The 24,289-nt window shown below is 34.7% G+C and overlaps 1 protein-coding gene across 1 annotated transcript in view; it reads right to left on the minus strand.

Annotated features, from left to right (window-relative positions):
• Nucleotides 1-24,289, minus strand: part of LOC150086583 (epidermal growth factor receptor-like) — a 296,301-nt gene that overhangs the window by 28,987 nt on the left and 243,025 nt on the right. Inside the window, exons 18-23 of the mRNA XM_090371468.1 lie at nt 17,813-17,948; nt 15,662-15,799; nt 15,139-15,237; nt 12,333-12,518; nt 4,733-4,796; nt 1,938-2,029 (exon numbers count right to left, since the gene is read on the minus strand). Coding sequence (XP_090227594.1) covers nt 1,938-2,029; nt 4,733-4,796; nt 12,333-12,518; nt 15,139-15,237; nt 15,662-15,799; nt 17,813-17,948 — 715 coding nt within the window. The remainder of the gene's footprint in view (nt 1-1,937; nt 2,030-4,732; nt 4,797-12,332; nt 12,519-15,138; nt 15,238-15,661; nt 15,800-17,812; nt 17,949-24,289) is intronic.

Below are 24,289 nucleotides of genomic sequence, written 5' to 3' on the forward strand. Positions count from 1 at the left end.
GTCCTTCCTTGTACTCTTTCTAGCAACTCTACATCCTTCTTAAAATGAGGCCTCCAGACCTTTACACAGTATTCAAGGTGTGGCCTGACCATTGCTTTGTACAACGGGATAATCACCTCCATGTCCCTGCTAGCAAAATTCCTATATATTATTGACAAGACTCCATAACCTGCTCTGGCAGCCTGTCTGCACTGCTCAGCAAACTTCATATCTGACTGCACAGTTACCTCAGGTCTTTTTCACTCTCCATTTCCCTGAGTGTAGTAACCACACAGTTGGTATGTTTCTCTTCAGTTATTGCTACCCAATATGCAGTACTTTGCTTTTGTCAATGTTAAACTTCAGTTGCCACTTTTCAGCCCATTTACCCAACTTATCTAATTCTAGTTGGAGTAGCATACTGTCTTTACTGTCGTTAACAACCGTCAACCTTTGTATCATCTGCAAACCTTCATCAATATCATTGATGAATAACACAAAACAACAATGGGCCCAGCATCGAACCCTGGGGAACTCCACTAATAACATTAGTCCGCAAAGTGCAGTGTCCATTGATTAACACTCTCTGTTGTCTCCCACTCAACCATTCCTTTATCGATTGTAGCTACTTGCTCTTAATGCCATACTGCTCCAATTTGTACAGCGGTCTTCCATGTGCAACAGTATCAAAAGCTTTCCTGAAATCCAACTATATGATATAAAAATAATTATTTTTTGCATCCAGTTCCTTTGTGACCATGTCATAGTATCCAATCAAATTGGTCAGACAAGACTTCCCTTTAACAAACTCATGCTGTGTCTTAACTACTACTGCAGTGTTGTCTAGATGATCCTGCAATGCTTCTTTAACCAATGACTCCACTGGTTAAAGAAGCATTGTAGTTTACCATTTCTGCCTCATAGCACAGAATTTTTCTGGGTACTTAATAAAAATCAGTGAGTGTGGTGTAGTGTACCACAGTGAGGCTTATGAAATGCTTCTGAGAGACCAATATGACTAAACTTGTGGTAAAATGGCCCACAAGCTTTTTTTTTTTTTTTTTTAGGAGCATTGGCAACTAAGGCCATATTGCTCTTATATGCGATGGTCATTCCCTGACCTTTCTGCATCCTTTGTATTTGGTGGCTCACGGGCTCAAACCCCGGTCTAATCAAGAAGCATGTGCTACACACTGCTGCTCCTGCCCACCTGTCTACGGAGGTGCCACCTACAAGCAGAGCAGAGTGAATGTTGATCAACTGATGAAGGTGATAGATATTCTGTATTTAGGAACAAAAATTAAAAGGCTTTAAATTTCTTTAGGTGGTCAGCTTTTATTTTTATATGCCAGGTATTCATTTGGAAGCCATCTATGCAATATAATGTCAGAGCTCATCACAAAAACTTAGCAGTAACACATGCAGATCAAGAAAGAGCTCCAATTCAGTTTGTTTCAGTAATTTGCACATTAGTAGAATGCACTGAGGTTTGAAGAAAATAAAATGAAACTTATTAATGCCCATAAAATTATATGAAAAACTGACTGATAGGCAACAGAAATTGGATGGACAGTCCAGTCAAGTTTAGTAACAAAAATGACTAAGTGGTCTAAATTAATAGTAGGAACAAAATGCTGAAACAGTTGATGATACCACATATTCTGACTTTGCTAAACTACGCTACCAGGAATTTCCTTTAAGGCGTAATTCTCTTCATATTTTCACACCTCAATTAACATGTTTCATTTAAAAAATTCAAAAGGAAGTTTTCATTAAACAAAAGGATACGAAAGGGCAGGTTTTTGGTCAAGATTTTCAATTTCAGATCCATCCAACTTGCTAAGGTAGATGACACAATACTACTTAAATTTCAGTTTGTGTTATAACGTTCCATTTTAACAAACTGCTTCAATGCTATTTTTTTAATATTATCTAAATAAATCTGTCATTTCCTTTACCTTGCCTCCTGCAGCTTTATATTCATCTTCATTGATATCCAAAAGCTTGGCTAATCCAAAATCTGTTATTTTAACACATCCTGGGGTCTGTACTGCAAGGAAAAGACAAAGAGATACGATTAATATATACATATATTTTAAGATTAGTAAAAATACTAAAATATTAAAATTCTGCCTACTTTAAATCATTGTTGGAAAAAAAAAAAAAAAAAAACGAAAAAGCACACCATGATTGAAAAATAATAAGGTTTCAAACATAAAAATGTACAAATGATAAAATTCTTCTGATAAACAAAAAGTCAAAAACAAATGCTGTCATGGAGAAGCTACATTCCATTTATTTATAGTAGTAGCATGTGATGCAAGAAAGCTTATGCAGCATCAGCAAAAAAAAAAAAAAAAAAAAAAATTACAAAACAATTCCCTCTAAATGTTTGTCCAGTTTCTCCTTAAATTTATTTAACCTATCAACTTCCACAACGACAGATGGAAGTTTGTTCCAGCAATTAACCACCCGCTGGGTAAAGGCAAATTTCAGCACATCTATTCTACATCTGTCCTTCCTCAATTTGAATTTATGCCCCCTTAGGTTTGTAATCTGAACAAGTGGAAGAATCCCATCAGAATTCAGCGTGCTCAACCCATTCAAGGCCTTATACACCTCAATCAGATCACCGTGCAGGTGCCTGGTCTCCAGCCACTGCAATTTGCAGAACTTAAGCCTCTCTTGGTAAGAGGATCCCTTCATTCCCCTCACCAATCTTGTTGCCCTTCTCTGTACATGCTCAAGCAAATCTACATCCTTTCTAAAATGAGGCCTCCAGACCTGTACACAGTACTCAAGGCATGGCCTGACCATTGCCTTATACAGAGGGACAATCACCTCCTTTTCCCTGCTAGCAAAATTTGTGTATATTATTGACAAAACATAGTGACAAGCTTGGGGTTACTGTTCATTTTAGAAACTACATTATCCATGAGTTGACCTAAAATTATTAATATCATTTGTAATTAAATAATATCAACAAGGAGGCAAATTCATTATTCATTAAAAAATAAAAGTGCCACTAATACAGCTGTTTTCAGATTTGCTGAACCATCATAGGATGGTTCACCAAAACCCAAAACAGCTGGTGAGTGGCTCCAACAGCAAATTTGTGTCAAAAATTTGAGGTGAATAAATGTATAGAATCTAAATGAGCAGCCAAAGCAGTGTGTGGAATAAAACAAATATGCTGGTCATTTAGATTCGATACTTTATTTACCTCACCATCTCATTTCTAATATAACATAGAATAAAACAAATATGCTGGTCATTTAGATTCGATACTTTATTTACCTCACCATCTCATTTCTAAATTGAGCATTAAAATTTCATTTCTAAATTGAGCATTAAACCAAACATGTGCATTGAGCACATGTTTTTATCAAACTATTAACAACACCTACATTGAAACATAAGCTATTCCTCTACTTTAGCGATAAATGTGATACTTTAGTGATATATGTGATACTTTAGCGAATTTAACCTTTTAACTGGTTTAAATTTTTTTGGTGGTTTTAAGTGATTTTTTAAAATAATTATTGCCATCAAATGTGATTTTTATAGTGCTTACAGTATTACTGACAATAAAAAAAAAAAAAAAAAAATTGTGAGAATAATCATAAAAATATTACAAGATTCTAATTTGAAATGTTAAACAGACACATCTGCTAGGAAGTTGAGAGATGATGAGTAAAATGTATGATTGCTTATAGCAATTTACACATGCAAAGCTTTAGAGCCTAAATGTGGCAGCTGTCCAGAAGTTGGTGAACATGTGCTTAGGCCCAACATGGCCAAGAATGAGACTGCAATAATGCACATGCATTTGAGTGGACCATGGCTCAAGCCCACATGACTACAAATACAGTTAATAATTGTATTCACTGACAATATTGTAAACTCTTCTGATCTAGTGGTCAGGCAAGAGTACAAACAATTTTGCTCAAGAAAAAAGAAATAGTATGCCTATCAGTAGCTATCAGTAGGGAAATTATCACTTAAAAGTTTTAGAAATTACCAACTGTTTGAGTTTGCCATGCAGTAAGTTTATAGCAAATATTGGTTAGCTCAGAAGATTTATACAACTAAGCAGGCTTCACCAAAAAGTTATTTTCCTTCCAGAGCCATGTTATCATGCTACATAAGAAGCACAACTATTTGCTTGGCCAAATTGAAGATGCCAACGAGATGGCAAGTCAGTACCATATGATGTGATAGTAATTTGTACAACACTGATGGCCAAAAATTATTTTCATATATGATACCGAAAAGAAAACCTATGCCAAAAGAAAACTTGCCTGGAGGATTGTCGTTCAAATCAAAGAAAAACATGCAGAATAGCAAGAACAGATGATTGACTGGTTTTCAGTCATCTCGATAACTGAAATTTATATTTTCTTGGGGAAATTTTTATTTTCATCTTCCTATGGTTAGTGCATATTTCCTATGGTTAATCCAGATTTTCAATGACTGGCTTTCATACTTCTGCTCTCTTTGTATTCACTGAATACTTTTACAATACAGAAGTAAATTTTGTTTATTTTTCTGTCTGTGATGCATATAAAATAATTTATTCCCAACTTCTTGTAATGAGAGAAATGAGAAATAGTGTTAAAAAGGCAAAAATTGTGATTAAGTGATTATTTCAAGACCATGTAATTTAGAGAGTGTGGCTTATGTTTGAAGGCTGCTTATATTTGAGCAAATACTGTAACCTAATTTTCATAATGCAAATTACCCATAAACTCACATAAAACATTTCTCAGTGCAAGGTCTCTATGCACCATTCTTCTTTCTTCTAAATATGCCATTCCCTAGAATAAAATTGAAGAATAATACTTCAGATATTCATTTTATTTCACATAAAACCATATTTTGTACATCAATAAGTAAGCACCTTTTTGAAAAAATAAAATCATTACTGCAAAATTCCATTAATAGATAATTGTAAAAGATGTTATTATCAAATTGCCATTACTTAATAAAAAATGTAATTTAAAATATGTAAATATAAAAAAATAAATACATAGAGAAAGCTTTTAACTCCATTAATCTAGAATAAATAAAAAATTCTTTTGCCTCCCTCAATTTCTATTAGGGATAAGTAGTAATTTTATTTATACCTTTAATTAAATTCTGAGTAGAAAAATTACTTTGTCAGATTTTTAAAGAAATACTTAATAACACATTTAATAAAAGATGCTAATACAAAGAAAAATTAAATTTAAAATGAAATATTCCAAACTCCTCTCCTGACAGGTCTATCCAATGCAAGTTATCAAATGTAGTTCACTTTGCAGCTTTAACATAAGTTCCGACTATAAATTCATTTGCAACTATAATTAGTATTTTTTTATAGTGCAAATTGTTATTTAACACAATTATTAATGACACAAATGCTAATCCACTACTAATGCAAACTCCAAAGCACATATCCAGAACAATCAAAAATTTTAATAACAAAGTGATGTTTCCATTCCAGTTCCAGCAAAATTGCAATCTTATTCATTCCTATTTGATTGTGCCTTACAGAAATATCTTACAGAAAAGCAACACTGTGATATGGATATTACCGAAACCAACATTGGCATGCTTGTAGCACAATCAATAGTAGAAAAAAAAATTAAGGATCATTTTTTTTTTTATTCCTTCATTCTATATTTCCGTCTGTGATAGGAGTTTTGTAAGGAAGTGATATGTGAAAATCAGTAAAATTTATTAATCCTATTAAAGTTCATTGTTAATTAAATTATACTTAACAGAATCATGACTCAGACTAGAGCAGCAAAGCAGTGTTCACAGAATAGCCAGAGTGCTATGGCTCACAGGAGAACCAAATAGGATGATTCTCCAATGCATCACAGTCTAAAATAATGCACGAAATGTGAAATGTTTGCAGACCTGTCCAGATCTAGTCTTTGTGTGCTAGGTGCAGAGACTGTGAAGAAATTAGGTGCCAACTCAGCAATCTGATGGGCGTCTATGAGAGTTCGAGGTGTAGGGTAAATGCCCTCGAAGAAATTAATGAGGGCCCATCAAGCTCTCAGCTGCCCATCTCAACGTAAGAGCTCACTCCTATGCATCAGGCAACACAGAGGCAATCTTCAAGACAGAATGTGCTGGTCCCACAGGAACTAGTTATTATTAGTGATTCTATTGTCAGGGAGACGGGGAATATATTATGCAAAAAAGGATAGGTGGAACAGGACCAAGGTATGTCTGCCAGCGGAAAAAGTTGGTGTTGTAGGGCAGATATCATCTTTTAAGGGCACAAAAGGTGATATTGTTGTACACGTTGGCACTAATGACATTAAGAGTAAGAGAACTGCAGATTTACTTAACAAGTACAGGTCAATGCCGGAAAAAAGTTGCAAGTTAGGGTTAAATTTGAAAGTGTCTGCAATTCTGCCCACACATGATAGGAGGGAGTACATGATGAGAGCCTTGTCAATCAATTCGGCTCTGGAGAGATTGTGCAAGGCTCACGGGGTAGAATTTTTTTCAGCATGGTCTATGCTTGCTAACAGGAAAGACTGCTTCTACAGGGATGGGATACACTTAAATAGAAAAGGTGCAAGAATATTTGCTGATGCTATCGAGGCAGTGTTAGGTGGGTCAGAAAACTGCTAAATTGGGGGAGGATTCACAGACTAAAAGATTAAAGGTAGCCGTAGGCAGAGACGAAAGTGATTCTTGCACTGTTTCTATTGCAATGAGCAGCAGCCTAGAGAGCAAGTTGCTTGGGACTTCAAGAGCTGCTGGGTGTCATCATGGAACAAGTAAATACATGTGCTGTGTTAGGGCAACTAAGAGTAAGAACAAGTGCATGTATACTTGCATGTACATTAATGCTGCAAGTACAGTAAATAAAATTGATGAATTTGAAGTGCTGATCAAGACATCAAAGGCAGATATTGTTGGGATATCAGAGACATGGTGTCACACAGACATAAGCAGTGCAGAATTGGAATTTGGGGAGTACAATGTGTATGTACAGGAAGGACAGACAGGGGAGGAGGGTTTATGTTGTTAGTTAAGAAAAAATCTTTTTCATGTTTTTTTAAAAAGATTTTTTAAAATCTTTTTGCTGTTTTTCATTGCATGAAAAAAAGCAAAGGGTTCTTTACTCATGTAAACTCTAGAAGGAAGGGGATGAATCAGATTGGTCCACTTAACATTGATGGTTTGACTACTGATGATCCTGCTAAAGTAGCTGATAAACTGAGCGAGTATTTTACATCTACATTCACACATGAGGAGTTATTCAAGGAGGGGAATGCCAGAAGTTTATCAAACTCTAACAGGGAGCTAAGTGATTTTGTAATAACTGAGAGCAAAGTGGAGGAGAAATTGTTGAAGTTAAACATAAGGAAGCCACCTGGCGGTGGTCGGGATCTATCCAGTTATATTAAAGGAGGCAGCAAAGGAAGTAAGCAAACCCTTAGCCATAATTATGAGAGCATCCTTAAGAGTCAGAGGAGGTCCCAATAGACTGGATTTGTGCAAATGTATCCCCAATTCACAAAGAGAGTTCAAATGGTGACAAATAATTATAGACCTGTTAGTTTAACTTCTGTCCGGGGAAAATAATGGAGTCACTGGTTAAAGAAGTGATGCAGGATCACCTAGACAAGACAGCAGTAATAGTTCAGACACATGGATTTGTAAAGGGGAAGTCTTGTCTGACCAATTTGACTGGATACTATGATGTGGTCAGAAAGGAACTGGATGCAAAAAATAATTTTGATATCATCTACTTGGATTTCAGGAAAGCTTTTGATACTGTTGCACATGGAAGCCTGATGTACAAATTTGAGCAGTGTGGCATTAAGGGCAAGTTACTGCAATGGATAAAGGGATAGTTGAGTGGGAGATGGCAGAGAGTGGTAATAAATGGACACTGCTCTACGTGGACTAATGTTATTAGTGGAGTCCCCCAGGGTTCGGTGCTCGGCCCATCATTGTTTTGTGTATTTATCAATGATATCGATGAAGGTATATCAGGCCTAATGTCCAAGTTTGCAGATGATACAAAGGTTGGCAGGGTTGTTAATGACACTAAAAACAGTATGCTACTGCAACAGGATCTAGAAAAGTTAGCAGATGGGCTGAGAAGTGAAAACTGAAGTTTACCATTGACAAATGCAAAGTACTCCATATGGGTAGCAGTAACCCATGAGAAATGTACCAACTGTGTGGTACTACACTGAGGAAGGTAGAGAATGAAAAAGACTTGGGGGTAATTGTGTAATCAAATATGAAGTTTGCTGAGGAGTGCAGATCGGCTGCCAGGGCAGGTCATGGAGTCCTATCAATGATATATAGGAATTTTGTTAGCAGAGACAGGGAGGTGATTATCCTGTTATACAAGGAAATGGTCAGGCCACACCTAGAGTACTTTGTACAGACCTGGAGGCCTCATTTTAGGAAGGATGTAGAGTTGCTAGAATGAGTACAGAGAAGGGCAACAAGATTGGTGAGAGGAACAAAGGGGTGTGCTTACGAAGAAAGGCCTAAGTTCTGCAAGTTGCAGAATCTGCAGACTAGGCACCTGTGTGGTGATCTGATCGAGGTTTATAAGGCCTTGAATGGTTTGAACAGGCTCAATGCTGACGGGATACTTCCACTTGCTCAGATTAAGAACCTGGGGAGGCATAGATTCAAATTGAGGAAAGGCAGTTATAGAATAGATGTGCGGAAGTTTGCCTTTAGCCAGCGGGTAGTTGATTGCTGTAACAGACTTCCATCTGTTGTTGTGGAAGTTGATAGCTTAAATAAATTAAAGGCTGAACTAGACAAACATTTGGAGTGACCGGATGGGTGAAATGGGAAGGGTTTTTTTTTGGTTGATGCTGTATAAGCTTGCTTTCTTGCATCATATGCCTCAACTAATGGCTAATGAAAATATTACCATTTTGAATATGTGATTTCATTTAAAAAGTTTACAGTATTTACTATTGATAAAAAATATATATATAAAATTCATTTAGAAATGTCTTCTTGCTGTTTTTTTTTTTTTTTTTTATTGTGAAATCCCCAAACACAAAAAGTATTACAACCTATAGTACTTGTTTACATTTGAATTTCTGTAGATTGTAGCTTTCAGTAAATTGGAGGAATTCAGGCAATTGGAGCAAATTTGGTGAGTATAGGCTTGGCAAACCCAGGGTCCTGAGCTGGATATCATCATTCTTCTCTTTCTTGGTGATTCCTTTCTACTTTCTCTCTCTCTCTCTCTCTCTCTCTCTCTCTCTCTCTCTCTCTCTCTCTCTCTCTCAGGGTAACTCGGGAATTTTTTTTTTTTGGCTGGTGCAGCATAAGCCTCAGGCTTTCTTGTATCGTGTGGCTAATAATAATAATAATAATAATAATAAATTGGTCTGTTTGTGAGTGAATCAGTGAGTGAGTGAGAGAGAGGGGAGGAATTATAGAAGCCAATTCAGAAGGACATTGCCATTGGAAGAGTTTATAAAAAAGATACATAACAGAAACAGAATGTCTGAGACAGAGTGGAAAGACTTTGTAAAAGATGGGTCAGTAATCAACCTAACTTCTCTCTCTGAATGGAGTCTAGAAGGCTCTTTCAGCCTTGGGGGGGGAGGCATAGACTCAGATATGGGAACAACATTCCATGATAGGGTGGATTTGAGATTTGTACAGAGCGAGTAGCTGTTCAGAAGAAAAGTAGTGCTGAAAGCAAAAGAGAAAACCCAGTTTTTTTTGGATACAGAGGAAGCAATATTTGTAATGTGCTTAAGCCAGGAGAGATTAGAAGTTAGGGTAATCCCAAAAAGAGATATGGGATCTTGTCTAGAAATCTGAGTGTCATTGAAAATAAGTATAGGTGCAGAATAATCCTTTTAGTGAGATATAAGATAAGACTGAGCTTTAGAAGAATTGAAATTAACTAAATTAACTTGGCCCGATTGGAGAATTACCTGGAGATCAGCATTTAAGGAACTTGTAGGGGATATTCGAGAAGTTGAAGCTATTTGTGCAGGTCAAGGTTTTCGAACTGGAAGGAGGAATGCAATGTGCTATTATCAGCAAAACCATGGACAGGATTTCTAGTTAAAGGAAGGAGGTCATTAATAAACAAGAGGAAAAAATGGGAGATAGAACTGAACCTTGGGGAACACCTGAATTAGTGGAGAAGTCAGAAGACAGAGACCAATCAACCATCATCTGTAGCCAGTGGTCAGAGAGAAAACTGGATACCCAATTACAAAAAATTGTTGGCAATTCATAAGATGGAAGCTTATTTAGAAGGCCTTTATGCCAAACATGCTCCAAAGTTCTTCAAGAGCAACTGCTTCGGTTTCACCAAACTTTTCCATTGAATTTGTCCATAGATGGGTAACATAAGCCAGAATATCACCAATGGATCAACACTGACTGAATCCATACTGGCGATCATTCATCAGATGGAAGATTTCTAGATAGCTTAAGAATTGGTGGTTAATTGATTTCATAACTGTAGAAAGAGTAGAAGTAATCACAATGGGACAATAGTTGGATGGAAGGGATTTGTCACCCTTTTTAGGAATTGGCTGGATATGAGCAAATTTCCAAGCAGGAAAAAAAAAAACAAACAGTGGAATAAGAAAGTGTAAAAAGGGGACAGAACAGGAGTAAGTTCAGGAGCACAGGTTTTGAGAAAAAGTGGAGATATACCATCAGAACCTGGAGCTTGGCATCAAGATTGATCAAAATCCTTCTGACGAAGGGCCACAGGAGTCACTGAATGGAGTGTACCGGGAATGGTTTTCCAAGATCATCTATACAAGGGTATAAGAAAAGTAGGATGTTACCAGGTCGGCTTTATCTTTAGCTGAGGTGGCAATAGAACCATAAGGTTTTAACAGACTTGGGAATACAGATGGGAAAAAATTGCAGCTGATAGCTTTGACAAGGGACCAGAATACTCGATTACCATTTGGACAAGAAGTAAGTTTTCTACTCTTAGCCTGTTCAAAATCTAGTTTGGACTTGCAGCTTTGGTGTAAGCAGCAAATGAACCTGGAGATTTGGATGCAAGCCAATTGTGATATGCAAAATTCTCATCTTGAACAGCCTTAGCACATTTATGGAAATCCAAGGTTTAGAAAAAAAGCAAGATTTTAAGGTAGAGTGTGGAATAAGGGATTTCATCCCTAAAAGAATCATTTCTCTGACACAATCTGAGCAAATACTGACATCAGAAGATTTGAAACAGTAATCCAGCCAAGGAAAAGATCTCTTGCAGATCATTCCATTTTGCAATCTTGTGATGCCAAACAACACGAGGTTGAGATCTGCCACAAGAGAAAGGTTCCATTGGAGAAGAGACCATTACCAAGTTGTGATCTGAGGTGTCTAGAGGACACTCACCTCAACCATGTATTTAGAGAAGGGTTGTTTGTGAGAAAAAGATCAAGCATGTTGTCTGTGTGGTTATGATTGTCTGGTTTTCTGGTAGGTAAATGAACAATCTGTACAAGGTCATTAGTAATTGCCAAAGCCTCAGCATCTCAACCAGCTGGGTCCATGTGACTAGAAAACTGAAGCCAGCTGGAGTTGTGAACATTAATCTCCAAGAAAAATTACCTTGATGTTAGAAAAGTTGGACCAGAGAAATTAGAACTTCAATGAGAGGAAGTCAGAGCTCAAAATGAATAATGGAATTGGGAGAGAGAGAGCAATAGGGGCAACAGATGAATTTTACAGAATAGGGTAGAGATTTTAAGCCAGAGAGATCAAAAAAGAGGATATTCAAAATTATTGTCTGACAGAGAATATCAGAGCAGACATATGCACAAGTACCCTCTTCGAGCAAAAGGATTTCTACAGCAAATAATTAGGAAGACTGAGATGGGTTGCTGGGATTCTGTCAGAAAAAGTAAGGGGCTTGACAGGCTGTAAGTGGAAATGGAGATGCACATTGAGATTGGAACTGAGACCACGTATATTTGTGAAATTAACAAGAGGTGTTTGGGGGGGGGGGGAGTTTAAATATTTTAAAAAGATACTGCTAAAAGCTTTGAGCTCCATTTTATTCAAACAATCCTTAACTGTCCAAAACACTGAAGAAAAATAAATTCACCTATTGCACTCAGAGCTATAAAAAATACTATAGTAACCTTACAATCAGAAATGATGAATGTTGATAAATGTTGATAATTAATGAGTGAAGATAATTTTATTATCTTAAATCATTGTTAATCTGTTAACGATAATAAAATGATTGAAAGATAATTTTATTATCATTAACAGCTATTCTTAGTAAATATTTCTATATACACAATAAATAAAGAACTTTAATTGCATTACAATTTTATTTTGTTTTTACATAAAATGAAAGCTCAACTTACCCTAGCAATCTGTGCACACCAATTAAGTAGTGGTTTAGATCCAATCTTGTCTTTATTATTTCGAACATAATCCAATAAACAGCCTAGTGGCATCAGTTGAGTAACCAGCATTAACTGTGAAGCCATGCAAACTGCTAACAACTTCAGCAGGTTTGGGTGGTCTACACTAGCCATAATATAAGCTTCCTGAAATCATAAAATAAAATTAATAATTAATTAATAAAATGCTTGATTAATTTAATTAATTAATTACATTAGTCAAATATTCTAAAGATAATTATTTTTATTTGCTTAAAATGCATACTTTTTCTTTCTAATTTTGCACTATGTTTAAAAAAAATGAAGCATTCTCCATTTTTTTTTTTTTTTTTTTTTTTTTTTAAGTAGTGCAAAAAGAATCTTTGTGGAAAAATTTTTGTTCAAGGTTAATGATTAACCCTTTCTACTTTCCTAAATATAGACAGTATTTTGTTGTACCAGTTTTTGAAGTGAGATTTTATGGTTTTCACAGTATAATTTGTGAAAGTCAAATCAGTAAAGATAAATAAGAGCAGATGGGTGTATAATATTAAATGTATAGCATCCCAGACCAAAACAAAAAAGCTTTTTTCAGAAATAAAGAAAGTTGTGCACCTGTCAGAGGTAGCACGGCCACTTTTGTTACAATAGGGAGTGCAACCACTAACCTGTTAATTTAAAGGCATTAAGCTAATATGAAATCAAAACTGCTTTTTTAAACTATTACTGACTTATTTAAGCATCCCTTTGAATCTCCTATTATTAATAGGAGATTTGAGATCCTTTGCCTTAAACAGCTGAAGTTCTGTAAAAGAGCAGCACTTTGCAAGTGCATTTTTCTTGAATGCAACTGCTCATTAGAGAGATAATAAAGAAAAGAATTATAAACAATTATAAATCCTTTCAAGGTAAAAGAAACAAACATGTTATTTGCATCTTGTTCGTGTAATAAATGAGATATACTCTTAATCAGTAAGGAGTGTTAGTTGACAGACTTATAATTTAAGAATGGAAGGAAAAATAAATGCCTCTTGCTAGAATGAATATTATGATAGAAAAGCTTTATAATATTTAGAAAATAATCCTTAATATTTGTTCTGGCTAGTTTGCAGTTACTAAAAAATCATTAAAATTAATGTGTGATCCAGCTGTAGCACTGAGCAAACTGACTATGCTGCCACAACTGTGGTTGAGTGGTCAGGGTACAGCAGAGTTACAAGTATGTGAACCTGTGTGCTACCAGTAATATTCCTGTAGTCTATCTTATAACAAAGTTCCGATTCTGTGTGGCTGACTTGGATTTAAAAAAAAAAAAAAAAAATTGGATATTTGCTTTCCCACAGAGATGTATCCTCTGATTTTGTGATGTATTCAATTCCCTTCTGTTTTTTTTAGCTATTATCCAATGCTTTTATCACATATTTATAAACCACAATGGATTCGACATGAACTGAAGATATGTAGTACTTAGAACTATTAATCCTGCAGCAGGCATCCCACTACAATGCTGTCAACCCCTACACCTTAAATTTAAATATCTCTTAGAAGTTGTCAGGGTGAAATTTAATGTACTCAATAAGCCTTTCATTTTCGATTTGCATCAGTGACATTAAGTTTATGAAAAGAGGGTCAAAGCAATGTACATGCATCATTGATTATTTTTTTAAGTGAAAAATAGCTCGAATAAATCATGTTATACATCCGAATTAAGCTAGTCAGCAAGTAATTTTTTGACAACAAGACTATTTCTAAACATATTTGTTCTTATCCAATACAGAATAAGAAATATAATTTTTAAAACTATTTCTTGCCCTTTTCCCATAAGGTAACTTTGTGAAGCTAACAAGGGAAGAAAAACTGTGAAAAGGTGCCTTTCTCCTTCGTGACAATGCACCCAGTCACACCTCCCACATTGCAGTGACCACCATACAGATTACAGGATTTTCAGTTGCTTCCGCATCCATCCTTTCCTTCAGATCTTGTCCCAAGTGACTTTTATATATTCCATAAGCTAAAGGATAACATTCATGGGACGAGGTATGCCTCCAAGGTGGTCGCAGACGTAGGTTCATCGTTGGAGGACCAAGATAAAGATTTTTTTTTTTTTCCAGTGAGATTAAGCCATTTAGAGCATTGGTGGGAAAAGTGATTGCAGTAACCAGGGACTATGTTGAAAAATAAGAAGGGACTAATAATGATATGGCTTTCCTGTTATTAGAATACAGACTTTTTGAGTCACCCTTGTACAATTAGAAATACTGAATAATGATAATTATTCTGTTGTGATTGCTACCCATTTCTTTCAACTATTGGAGTTATTTCAGTTTGCTTCAAGATAGCACCCTGAAATAAAAGAACCCCACATATGCACTGTAAATGTGGTTTTAATTAAGCTATAAACAAGAGTTCTAAATGGATGGTCCTTATAATGCAATGGTGTTTACTATCATGTTTCTGGGCAGTGGATCAAAATGAAGATACTCTGGAACCAAACACATTTAGCATAATTTTGGTTTGGTGTGAACTGTAAGCAGAGAATTCTGAATGTGTGGTTCTTATAATTTGAATAGTGGCCACCTTGTTCCAGGATGGCAGATCAAAATAAAACACAGTGCTGCTAGGTTACTACTCTAATATCTCCAAACTTCGTGTGCTGTAAATTTTGTGTCAGGCTGTAAATATAAATGTTAAGTATACATGTACACTCAGTGATTCCACAAACCAGTTTCCCACTTTTGGAAAGAAAGCTTAAAATATACTACCTTGATTTTATAATACTTCTGCTTACCTCTAAGCAGTCCTTGTTGGTACTTGGACAAGTTCCCTCCCTCAGAACTTTAATTGCTACGGGAATCTTCACGTTATCTCCTTCAGGAACCCACACACCCTACACACAAATACCAAAAATTCCATTTAAATATCTTGTTATGATAAATATTTATCAGAGCCGATATATTCAAATTTCTATTTAATAATGCAGCAAAAATTTGTCTAATAAATTAACCGAAAGGTCACTTAAATATTTGTCTTTTTAATATTATTAAAATCTATTAAATATTCATTCTATACAGAAATTATAAAATTTAGTTACCATTCATTTCAAGGGAAGATGCACTATCATTTTAAAAATGAGATCCTCATACTGTATGATTTTTTTGAAATTTAAAACAGCACTAAAAATTAAGGAGTAGGAATAGCCCCAAGCATCATTTAAAAGATATACAATTACAAAATTTTCAAATTTGGTTGTCTGCATATATAAATTACCTTTGTAAGTAGCAATAAGAGTTAAGAAAAGAACTATAGCTTACTTTATAAACTGTTCCAAAAGCACCATATCCTAAAATGCCTCCTTTCCTTAATTCAGCCTCTTTAACAATGCGCAGTTTAGCTAAATTTGGTTTTATATTTGTTGGCTTCAATGGTTCATCTTCAAATCCACTCATTCTCTATACATCAAACATTTAAAAAAAAAAAAAAAAAAAAAAAACATTCAAAGAAATATTAAAAAGTTCAGTATGTATCAAAACTTTTTTCAAATAAAAACCAAAATTTAACTCTGTAATTATTTTAAATTGCATCAAATATTAAAAGCTGTATTAGATCAAATATAATGCAAACCACATACTTAGAAATAGTTACGTATGGTTTTAAATTTGTGATTATATCATGGAGAATATTAAATTTAAATTAAAACATTCATTTAATCAATGCTTTTGTTACTCACAGCATTAAACAGACATGCTATTTCTGAGAGAGAATTTTAATTTCAGCTGGAATGTTCCAATTGAAAATGAAAAATCAAGTCTATATTAAAAATATAATCATGCAATATCATACTACTAGTTGTGTAGATGGAATATGAAAATAACAAAAATCTATTTCCACCCTATTTTCAACATCATTTCTCAAACAAACAAACAAACAAACAAAAAAAAAAAAATATATATAAGCAACCTTGGCAATTTAAAAAGAAAATATTGTAAGTAGTAGTAAGTAGGTTAAAAGGATTTAATCATGACTTTGGAAGAGCATAGGAAGTTAAAGGTTTTCATAGTTTCATATATATTTTATATTCAAGTTACTAAGAGAGCTGTATTAGGGTTGCTAAGAGCATAAACAAGTATGCATATACTTTCTTACACACCAATGCTAGCATATAGTAAATAAGTTTGATGAATTTGAAGTAATGGTGTAGCCATAAAATGCATACATTACAGGACTAATGAGAAACTTGGCATCAGTGACATAGGGGATGCAGAATTTGAATATAGTGATAAAAATGTGTACAGAAAGGACAGATAAGACAAGAGGGGAGGAAAGAGTTCTGCTCTTGGTTAAAGCCAACAGATTATAAAACAGCAACCTGTAATTAAATTGATTGCCAGTGTATTGATGAGTCAGTTTGGAATTACATAAACACAGAGGGAGAAAATGAGAGTAGGATTATAAGCCAAATGACTGTGTGACATGTATAAGGAACAACTATACAGACAAACAGAATGAACCAGTAAATCAGAATGTCTTATAATGAGGAATTTTAACTTTCCAGATGGAACTTGTGAGTTGTTCACTCATTCAGTAGCAGAATTTTACTGGATCATTTTCTTTACCAATAACATGTTAGAGATGCAACAAGGGAAAGCTATCCTCATGAACTTAATATAAGCAGTGATTGTTTGTAATTCAAAATCTCATTAATAGGATTTAAAGATGCAACTACTTGTCAAGAGTAAAGGGAAGGGATCTTTCATTCAAAAGGTGATTACAATGGTCTTTGACAGTTTAAGTTCTTTTCTTATAACAGTTTTCTGTTAAAATTCCTTTCACGTAACTTTATTAGGGTTACAATTTACTTTATGGTGACAACACTGATCACTTATACAGTGTGCAACACTGGAATTTCTGGCTGCTACCTGTTAGAAAATATCAGCATTAAATTAGAGGAAAAGTTTGTCCTCTTGCTATCTATCAGAGAAGTGATAAACTGAGTGCTATAAAATATTTAGACTGCTTTAGTTAAAGAAGGATGTTCTAGGTGTGTTCATATTGTATTTACAGCACATCTCTTTTTTTTTTTTTTAATGAAAATTCCAAACATAAAAAGGTATTAGAACCTATAGTACTTAAGACTATGCATTGGTTGAAGGCTGAAAACCCATAAGATACTTGTTGACATTACACTTGAATTTCTGTAGATTGTAATTTTTGGGAAATGTGTGAAGGAAGGTTATTCCACAAAATGGAAGTGGAAAGGATAACTGAAGAAGAGAAAAAATTGTTTTTTGAGTTTGAAGTTGTATGGTGAATGGATGCTAATTGGTTGAGGCAAGTGTCCAGACTGGTTTGGAAAAGAGGAGGAAAATGCATTTTACAATTATTTTATGACTTCAGAAGGCATGATAAGAAGTGTGATGATTATACAAAATAAATACAGTATGACTGTCTTTCAAATGGCTTACCATTGTCATCTTCACTGTATTTTCCTTTGTTCTTGCTCTCTGGAGCCATTGATAGCTAAATACAGCAAGAAAGATTCCAAGAAGCACTATGCAACCAGTTATACCTCCAAGGATAGCACCAGTATGATCCTGATCTCTAGAATAAAAGGAAGCCATCAGGAGAAATTATTTTCTTAAATATTACTGATGATAAAACAAATGCCACACACACGCACACACACAAAATACTTCTTTGAATAATCTAATGAGGAAAAACAAATGTCCTGCAATAGATGAATATCCATGGCTTTCTCACCATGTGTTTTAATTGAAACTCTACCACAACCTGCTTCCTTCAGAGGTTACTGAATTTTTATGTACAGCAATACAACAACAGTTGCTACATGCAAACATGAGCAACTGCTGCATTCAAATGCAATGAGCAATATATATATATATTGGTGCTGAATTTTGGTGTGCAGCTCATTTTATGTAGCTTCTGATTTTTGTATAATAATGTAACAAAGCATTTTATAGGATATGATCTTACCAGTCTGTAAAAGTGCAATGAAGAGATTGTTATTTTATTAGCAAATTACTAAATTATGGTTTGGTAATTCTCTATTTTATTTATTTGTTGATGTTAATAGAAGAATACTCAAGAGATAATATGCCTACACTACTTAAAAAAAAAAATGGCAAATGTTATCTTTGATTAAATATATTTGGCTTTCCATTACAGTTCAGAAACTACCAAAATCTAATGCAGGGGTAGTTGTGTAGTATGTATGAAAATAAAAATGAAACAATGATTACTGATAATCACATATCAGCTGTGGGATCTTCCAGCTACTTTTGATGGATAAAATACATTTGAAACACAATGATATATATAATGAAGTAAAATTCAAATATGTATTTTTGTGAGTTGAGCACCATACTTTTTACCATGAAAGGTGAAAAGTATGGTGCTCATGCAATGTAAGTATGGTACCCATGAAATATTGCTGGCACAAAACTTGATAGATTTGATTTTTTTTTTGATTGATAGACTATCAATCAAAAAAAAAAAGAATTTATTAATTTCAATAACAGTTATAAATTACAACAATTGAATTCAAATAATCTCTTTCAAGGTGAAAACTTTGAGCATTTAAAGCTTGGCAATCTGGTATTATTTAAAAGTTCAATTACTGACTTTTTTTTTTTTTTTTTTTTAGCAGCTAGCAAGTATGACACAGTATCACATTTATATGATCTTGGGAATAAAAGTCTCTCAAATCTTGTATTAGTTATAAGTTCAATGAATCTAGTAAGATCTTCCATGCAGAGAAATGTTTTCAAAAGTTGAATAGCCTGGTTTGTTTCTTCAGCTTCATGATGACACTGCATATTCCTTTGACGACATCCCCATACTGAAAGAGTCTCATGAAGAGATAATCTTCAATGGAAAAAAAAAAAAAAAAAAAAAATCATGCATTCAAACACTTGCAGACAACTTGAAGATTATTTTGCATTAAATGAATAATACTTTAAGCAGTTTTCTTTAATGTAATTATTGGAACACTTCTAATAAAACCATTCATGCTAAGCCTAAAGCAAAATAATTACTTTAGTTATAATTCCTATGACTGAGCCCATGTACTTCCTTTTCCTTACACAACTTGTTATAAAATTGCAATCAGCTTTACTTGCAAATTTAATTAAAGTACCTCATGTTAGAAAGTATATAGATAATCACAGAATGCCAAAATTCAGAACACAGCATGAGGAAATAAAGTCCTGCAAAATGTAGAAAGATTAGATGTGACAAAAAAAAAAAAAAAAAGATCCTATAGTAATGTTAGAGCTATGCCCCATGTATACTGGTATAAAGAGTTATGTTATGAAGTGTAGAGAGTTATGAAGAAGGATGATAAACAAGTTTAAGAGAGCAGGCTGTTGTTGGTTTTCACAGTAAGAAATCAGTGGTAGTGTAAGTTGTGGACACTGTTGGAGCACTGTGATTTCTATAATCGTATACACATTTATATGCCAGTACAAGAAAACTGTTCTGCAGCAAACAGATATGAACAAATGTTTGCACGATTCCTCCCATATAGTCTTGCATTGGTAACCCAAGAAATTTCATGTGGAGCAAGGAATGCAGCCAGCTATTCATAGGGAAAATGACAATAGCTCTGGCTTCAATGAGGATGTGGGTAGGGTGGCACTGAAATAATCTGTATTCCAGCTCAAGGCACATGGCTAACATTCCTCAGAAGATGCTGTAGGGATCTCTGGAGGACATAATTATTCATCTGCATTCATGCAGGTGAACAACTGCTCATCACATTCATGAATACAATCAGTCATGTGGTGTATTATTGGTGTACTATCCACACAGCACCACAGTTCACAGCATCCCCACCCAATATTTTGAGAGATGTTTTTGTGGAATTTATTTCTGCCAATCATTTTCCTAGGATATGGATGCATTGTGTTCCAAATTTCAGTATTCTATAATTATTAATTTTATTTCTATTAAAATATCCTATATGTCCCAAATAGGAATTATAGTTTGTTATTTTAGTGGTAAGTTATTTGGTTTCTTCATTTCATATTCACATATACTAGTTCTTACTGGTATAGGTCTATATACATACTGTATATACGAAAACAATAGGTTCATTAATCTTAATAAATCCTTACTTATAAGATCTAACAGTCTTGCTGACTTAAGCTCTAACTAGCCGTTATGGTAGTGGTTTTCAACCGGGGAGACGTGACACCTTAGGGTGCCACAACAACATTCCAGGGGTGCTACGTAATTTGGGTTTAAGTTAATTAAACTTTTTTTTAATTTATGTTTATTTCATTATAAAAAGTGTACAGTATCTTTTTAATTTTGTGGTGATCTATAATTAATGTTTAGTATATAAAGAATAAAATTATTATATACTGTATATATAATTTGTATTATGTAAATGTAATTTTTATAATTATATTATTGTAATAACTATCATATAACATATATTTTTTTATATTACATATAGAGAAACAGAATCGGATCTAACAGCAGAAAACTGAGTAGGGGTGCCGCAAAATAAAATAAATTACTTAGGGGTGCCGTTATTAAAAAAAGGTTGAAAACCACTGCATTATAGCATTTCTTAATTCTTGAAAGTAAACACTAATGAACAGTTATAATGCTTTAAAAGTAAAAATCCTTGTGCTTAAAGCTGATGTAAAAGGTATGGAGGGGCATAAGTGATATTCATCACTCTAGAAAAGTGTTCTTCAGCCTTTCTGCAGTGGTAACTCACCATATGAAGTGACAGGTAAGTCACAACTCACTGCTAATATTTAATATACAGTATTTTAAATTATAAAAATCAGCCTTCATTTTACATTTGTTTATTTTAAATTGACCTTATAGCACAAAAACACTCTGTACGTTTATTTTTATTTTTTCAATTTGGATGCTTGCAAATACAAAAACTAAGTATTAGAAGTAACTTAAATGGCCACTTAAGATGCTTCATATCAGAATGTGCCATGATCCACCTATAAACAGAACCATTAGTGTGGGTCTATAAACAGAACCACACCAATGGGTCATGATCTATAAGCTCAAAAACACTGCTATAGAATCTTAAATTTACTGCTTGTTCTGCTCATTCTCAAGGGAAAACTTATCCATAGCTTTGCAGTTCTCTACAGCCACATAAACAGCCTCACAGCAAACTTCAATGAGTTTGCTCTACATCTAAATCAGAATAACATGACATAATCCATTTTTTGGCATTGAAAAGAAAAACCCTACTAATGCCTTTTATGCTTGGCCACCATTGGTAGTGGCAGTGGGATTGGGGGAATATTCCCTTATTGATTTGATTTCATTTAAGTTTTATTGGCACATCAGGAACTAAGGCTATAATGCACCAAAACCACATCTTGAAGGCCAGAAGCAAATGGCACAATGGTTGGCCACAAGCCTGAAACATTATTCAATATCGGCAGAACAGTGAATATTTTCAAATATATTTTTGCAGAGGATAAGTCATGGTACTACGTATACCAATACCAAATACATAAAAAGTGCTGTTGATATTTTTCTTTTATTGCAGGCCACTGGTAAGTGAACTTCAGCATGATACAACAATCAATGCTCAATGAGAATGCAATACTGGAATATTATGGCAAACAATGAGGTCCAGTCCTTTTCACTAAGAAAGTTACCCTCATAAAGTTCAGTTACATTTCAACATTGAAAAATGCATCGATAAGCATAAACTATGAATCAGAAGAAGGGCAATGAGTATAAAATGTTCTGCTGCCAAAGAAGACAATCTGGTAGCAATTATGTTTCTGGCTCTCCCACTTATCCTAATTGTTCACTTTAGATGAATACTCTATTTTTTAGTTAGCAAACAGTGAAAATATTTGCACATGTAAACCTATATTGATGAATTTTAGGTGTTGGTCAAAACATCAAAGGCAGATATTGTTGGGATATCAGAGATGTGGTGTCACACAGATATCAGGAATGCAGAAATGGAATTTGTGGAATACAATGTGTACAGGAAGGATAGACAGGATAGGAAGGGAGGAAGGGTTATGCTATTAGTTAAGAAACACATAAAATCCAAGGAAGTACAGCCAGTTGACATGGCTGGACATTGCAATGTCGAGTCAGTTTGGTGTGACATAAGCACTGGGAAATCAAAATCGAGAGTAGGAGTGTGTTATAGGCCTAATGACTCTGATGAGTATAATAAGAAACTGTACAGGGAAATAGAGTGGGCCAGTAAATCAGAGAGTCTTATAATGGGGATTTTAATTTCCCAGATATTGACTGGAATTTGTGGGTTGGTCACACACACTAGCAAGGCTTTTGTGGATTTATTGGATGATTGTTTCTGCAGCAGCATGTTTGGGAGTCAACTAGAGGGAGTAATATTCTAGATCTGATTATCAGTAGTGATTCTTCATGCATTAAGAATCTGCAGATAAAGGAACCACTAGGTGGCAGTGATCACAGTGTGCTGAAGTGGGATTTAATCAAAGAGGTAACTACCATCAGGGGTAAAGGGAAAGCCTTTTGCTTTCGTAAAGGTGACTACGTAGGTCTGAGACAGTATTTAAATTCTATACGGTGGGACCAACTGATGATGTTACCAATAGCAAATTCAAAATGGTAAGCATTCAAAGAATTAATCTTGGAAGCTACTAGGCTTTTCATACCAACTAAAAAATATTGTTCAAGGTTTAGGCCTAAATGGATGTCAGATGAACTAATGAGACATGTGGCAGAGAAGAAAAATGCATGGGATACATATAAATTAATGGGTGACATGGAAGCCTATGATAGATATAAACTGGTCTGTAACCAAGTCAAAGGAGGTAAAGCAAGTAAAGGCAGATCAAGAAATATTTGGCAAAGGATGCAAAGAAAAACAGTAAAGAGTTCTTTACTTATGTAAACTCTAGAAGGAAGGAGAGGAATCAGATTGGTCCACTGGTTAGACTGTGGTTCAATCAGTGGACCAATGAAATCGATGGTTCAACTGTTGATGATCCTGCTCAGGTAGCTAACAAACTAAATGAGTATTTTGCATCTACATTCACACATGAGGAGTTATTCAGGGAGGGGTATGTCAGAGGTGAATTAAACTCTGGCAGTGAGCTAGATGATTTTGTAATAATTGAGAGCAAAGTGGAGGAGAAATTGTTGAATATAAACAAAGGCACCGGGGGGTGGATGGGATCTATCAAGTTATATTAATGGAGGCAGCAAAGGAAGTAAAGAAACCCTTAGACATAATTATGAGAGCTTCCTTGGACTCAGGGGAATTACTGGAGATCTGCAAATGTGGTCCCAATTCACAAAGGAGGATCAAAGGGTGACACAAGTAATTACAGACCTGTTAGTTTAGCTTCTGTTCCAGGGAAATTAATGGAGGCACTGGCTAAAGAAGCATTGCAGGATCATCTAGACAAGACTTCAGTTATAACTCGGACACAGCATGGTTTTGTTAAAGGGAAGTCTTGTCTGAGCAATTTGATTGGATACTATGATGTGGTCACAAAGGAACTGGATGCGGATAATAACTTTGATATCATATATATGGATCTTAGAAATGCTTTTGATACTGTTGCATATGGAAGACTGCTGCACAAATTTTGAGCAGTGTGGCATTGGAAGAAAATTGCTGCTATGAATAAAGGGATGGTTGAGTGGGAGATAACAGAGTGGTAATTAATGGACACTGCTCTTCATGGACTAATGTTATTAGTGGAGTCCCTCAGGGTTCAGTGTTGGGTCCATTGCCACTTTCTGTATTTATTAATGATATTGAGGATGGTATATTATGCTTAATGTCCAAGTTTACGGACGATATGAAGGTTGGCAGAGTTGTTAATGACACTAAGCTGCTCCAATGGGATCTAGAAAAGTTGAGCAGATGGCTGAGCGGTAGCAACTGAAGTTTAACATTGACAAATGTAAAGTACTGC

Source organism: Mastigoproctus giganteus, chromosome 4 (genome assembly GCF_048544385.1).
Source record: "Mastigoproctus giganteus isolate SK-2022 chromosome 4, ASM4854438v1, whole genome shotgun sequence".
NCBI classification, from domain to species: Eukaryota; Metazoa; Arthropoda; class Arachnida; order Uropygi; family Thelyphonidae; genus Mastigoproctus; species Mastigoproctus giganteus.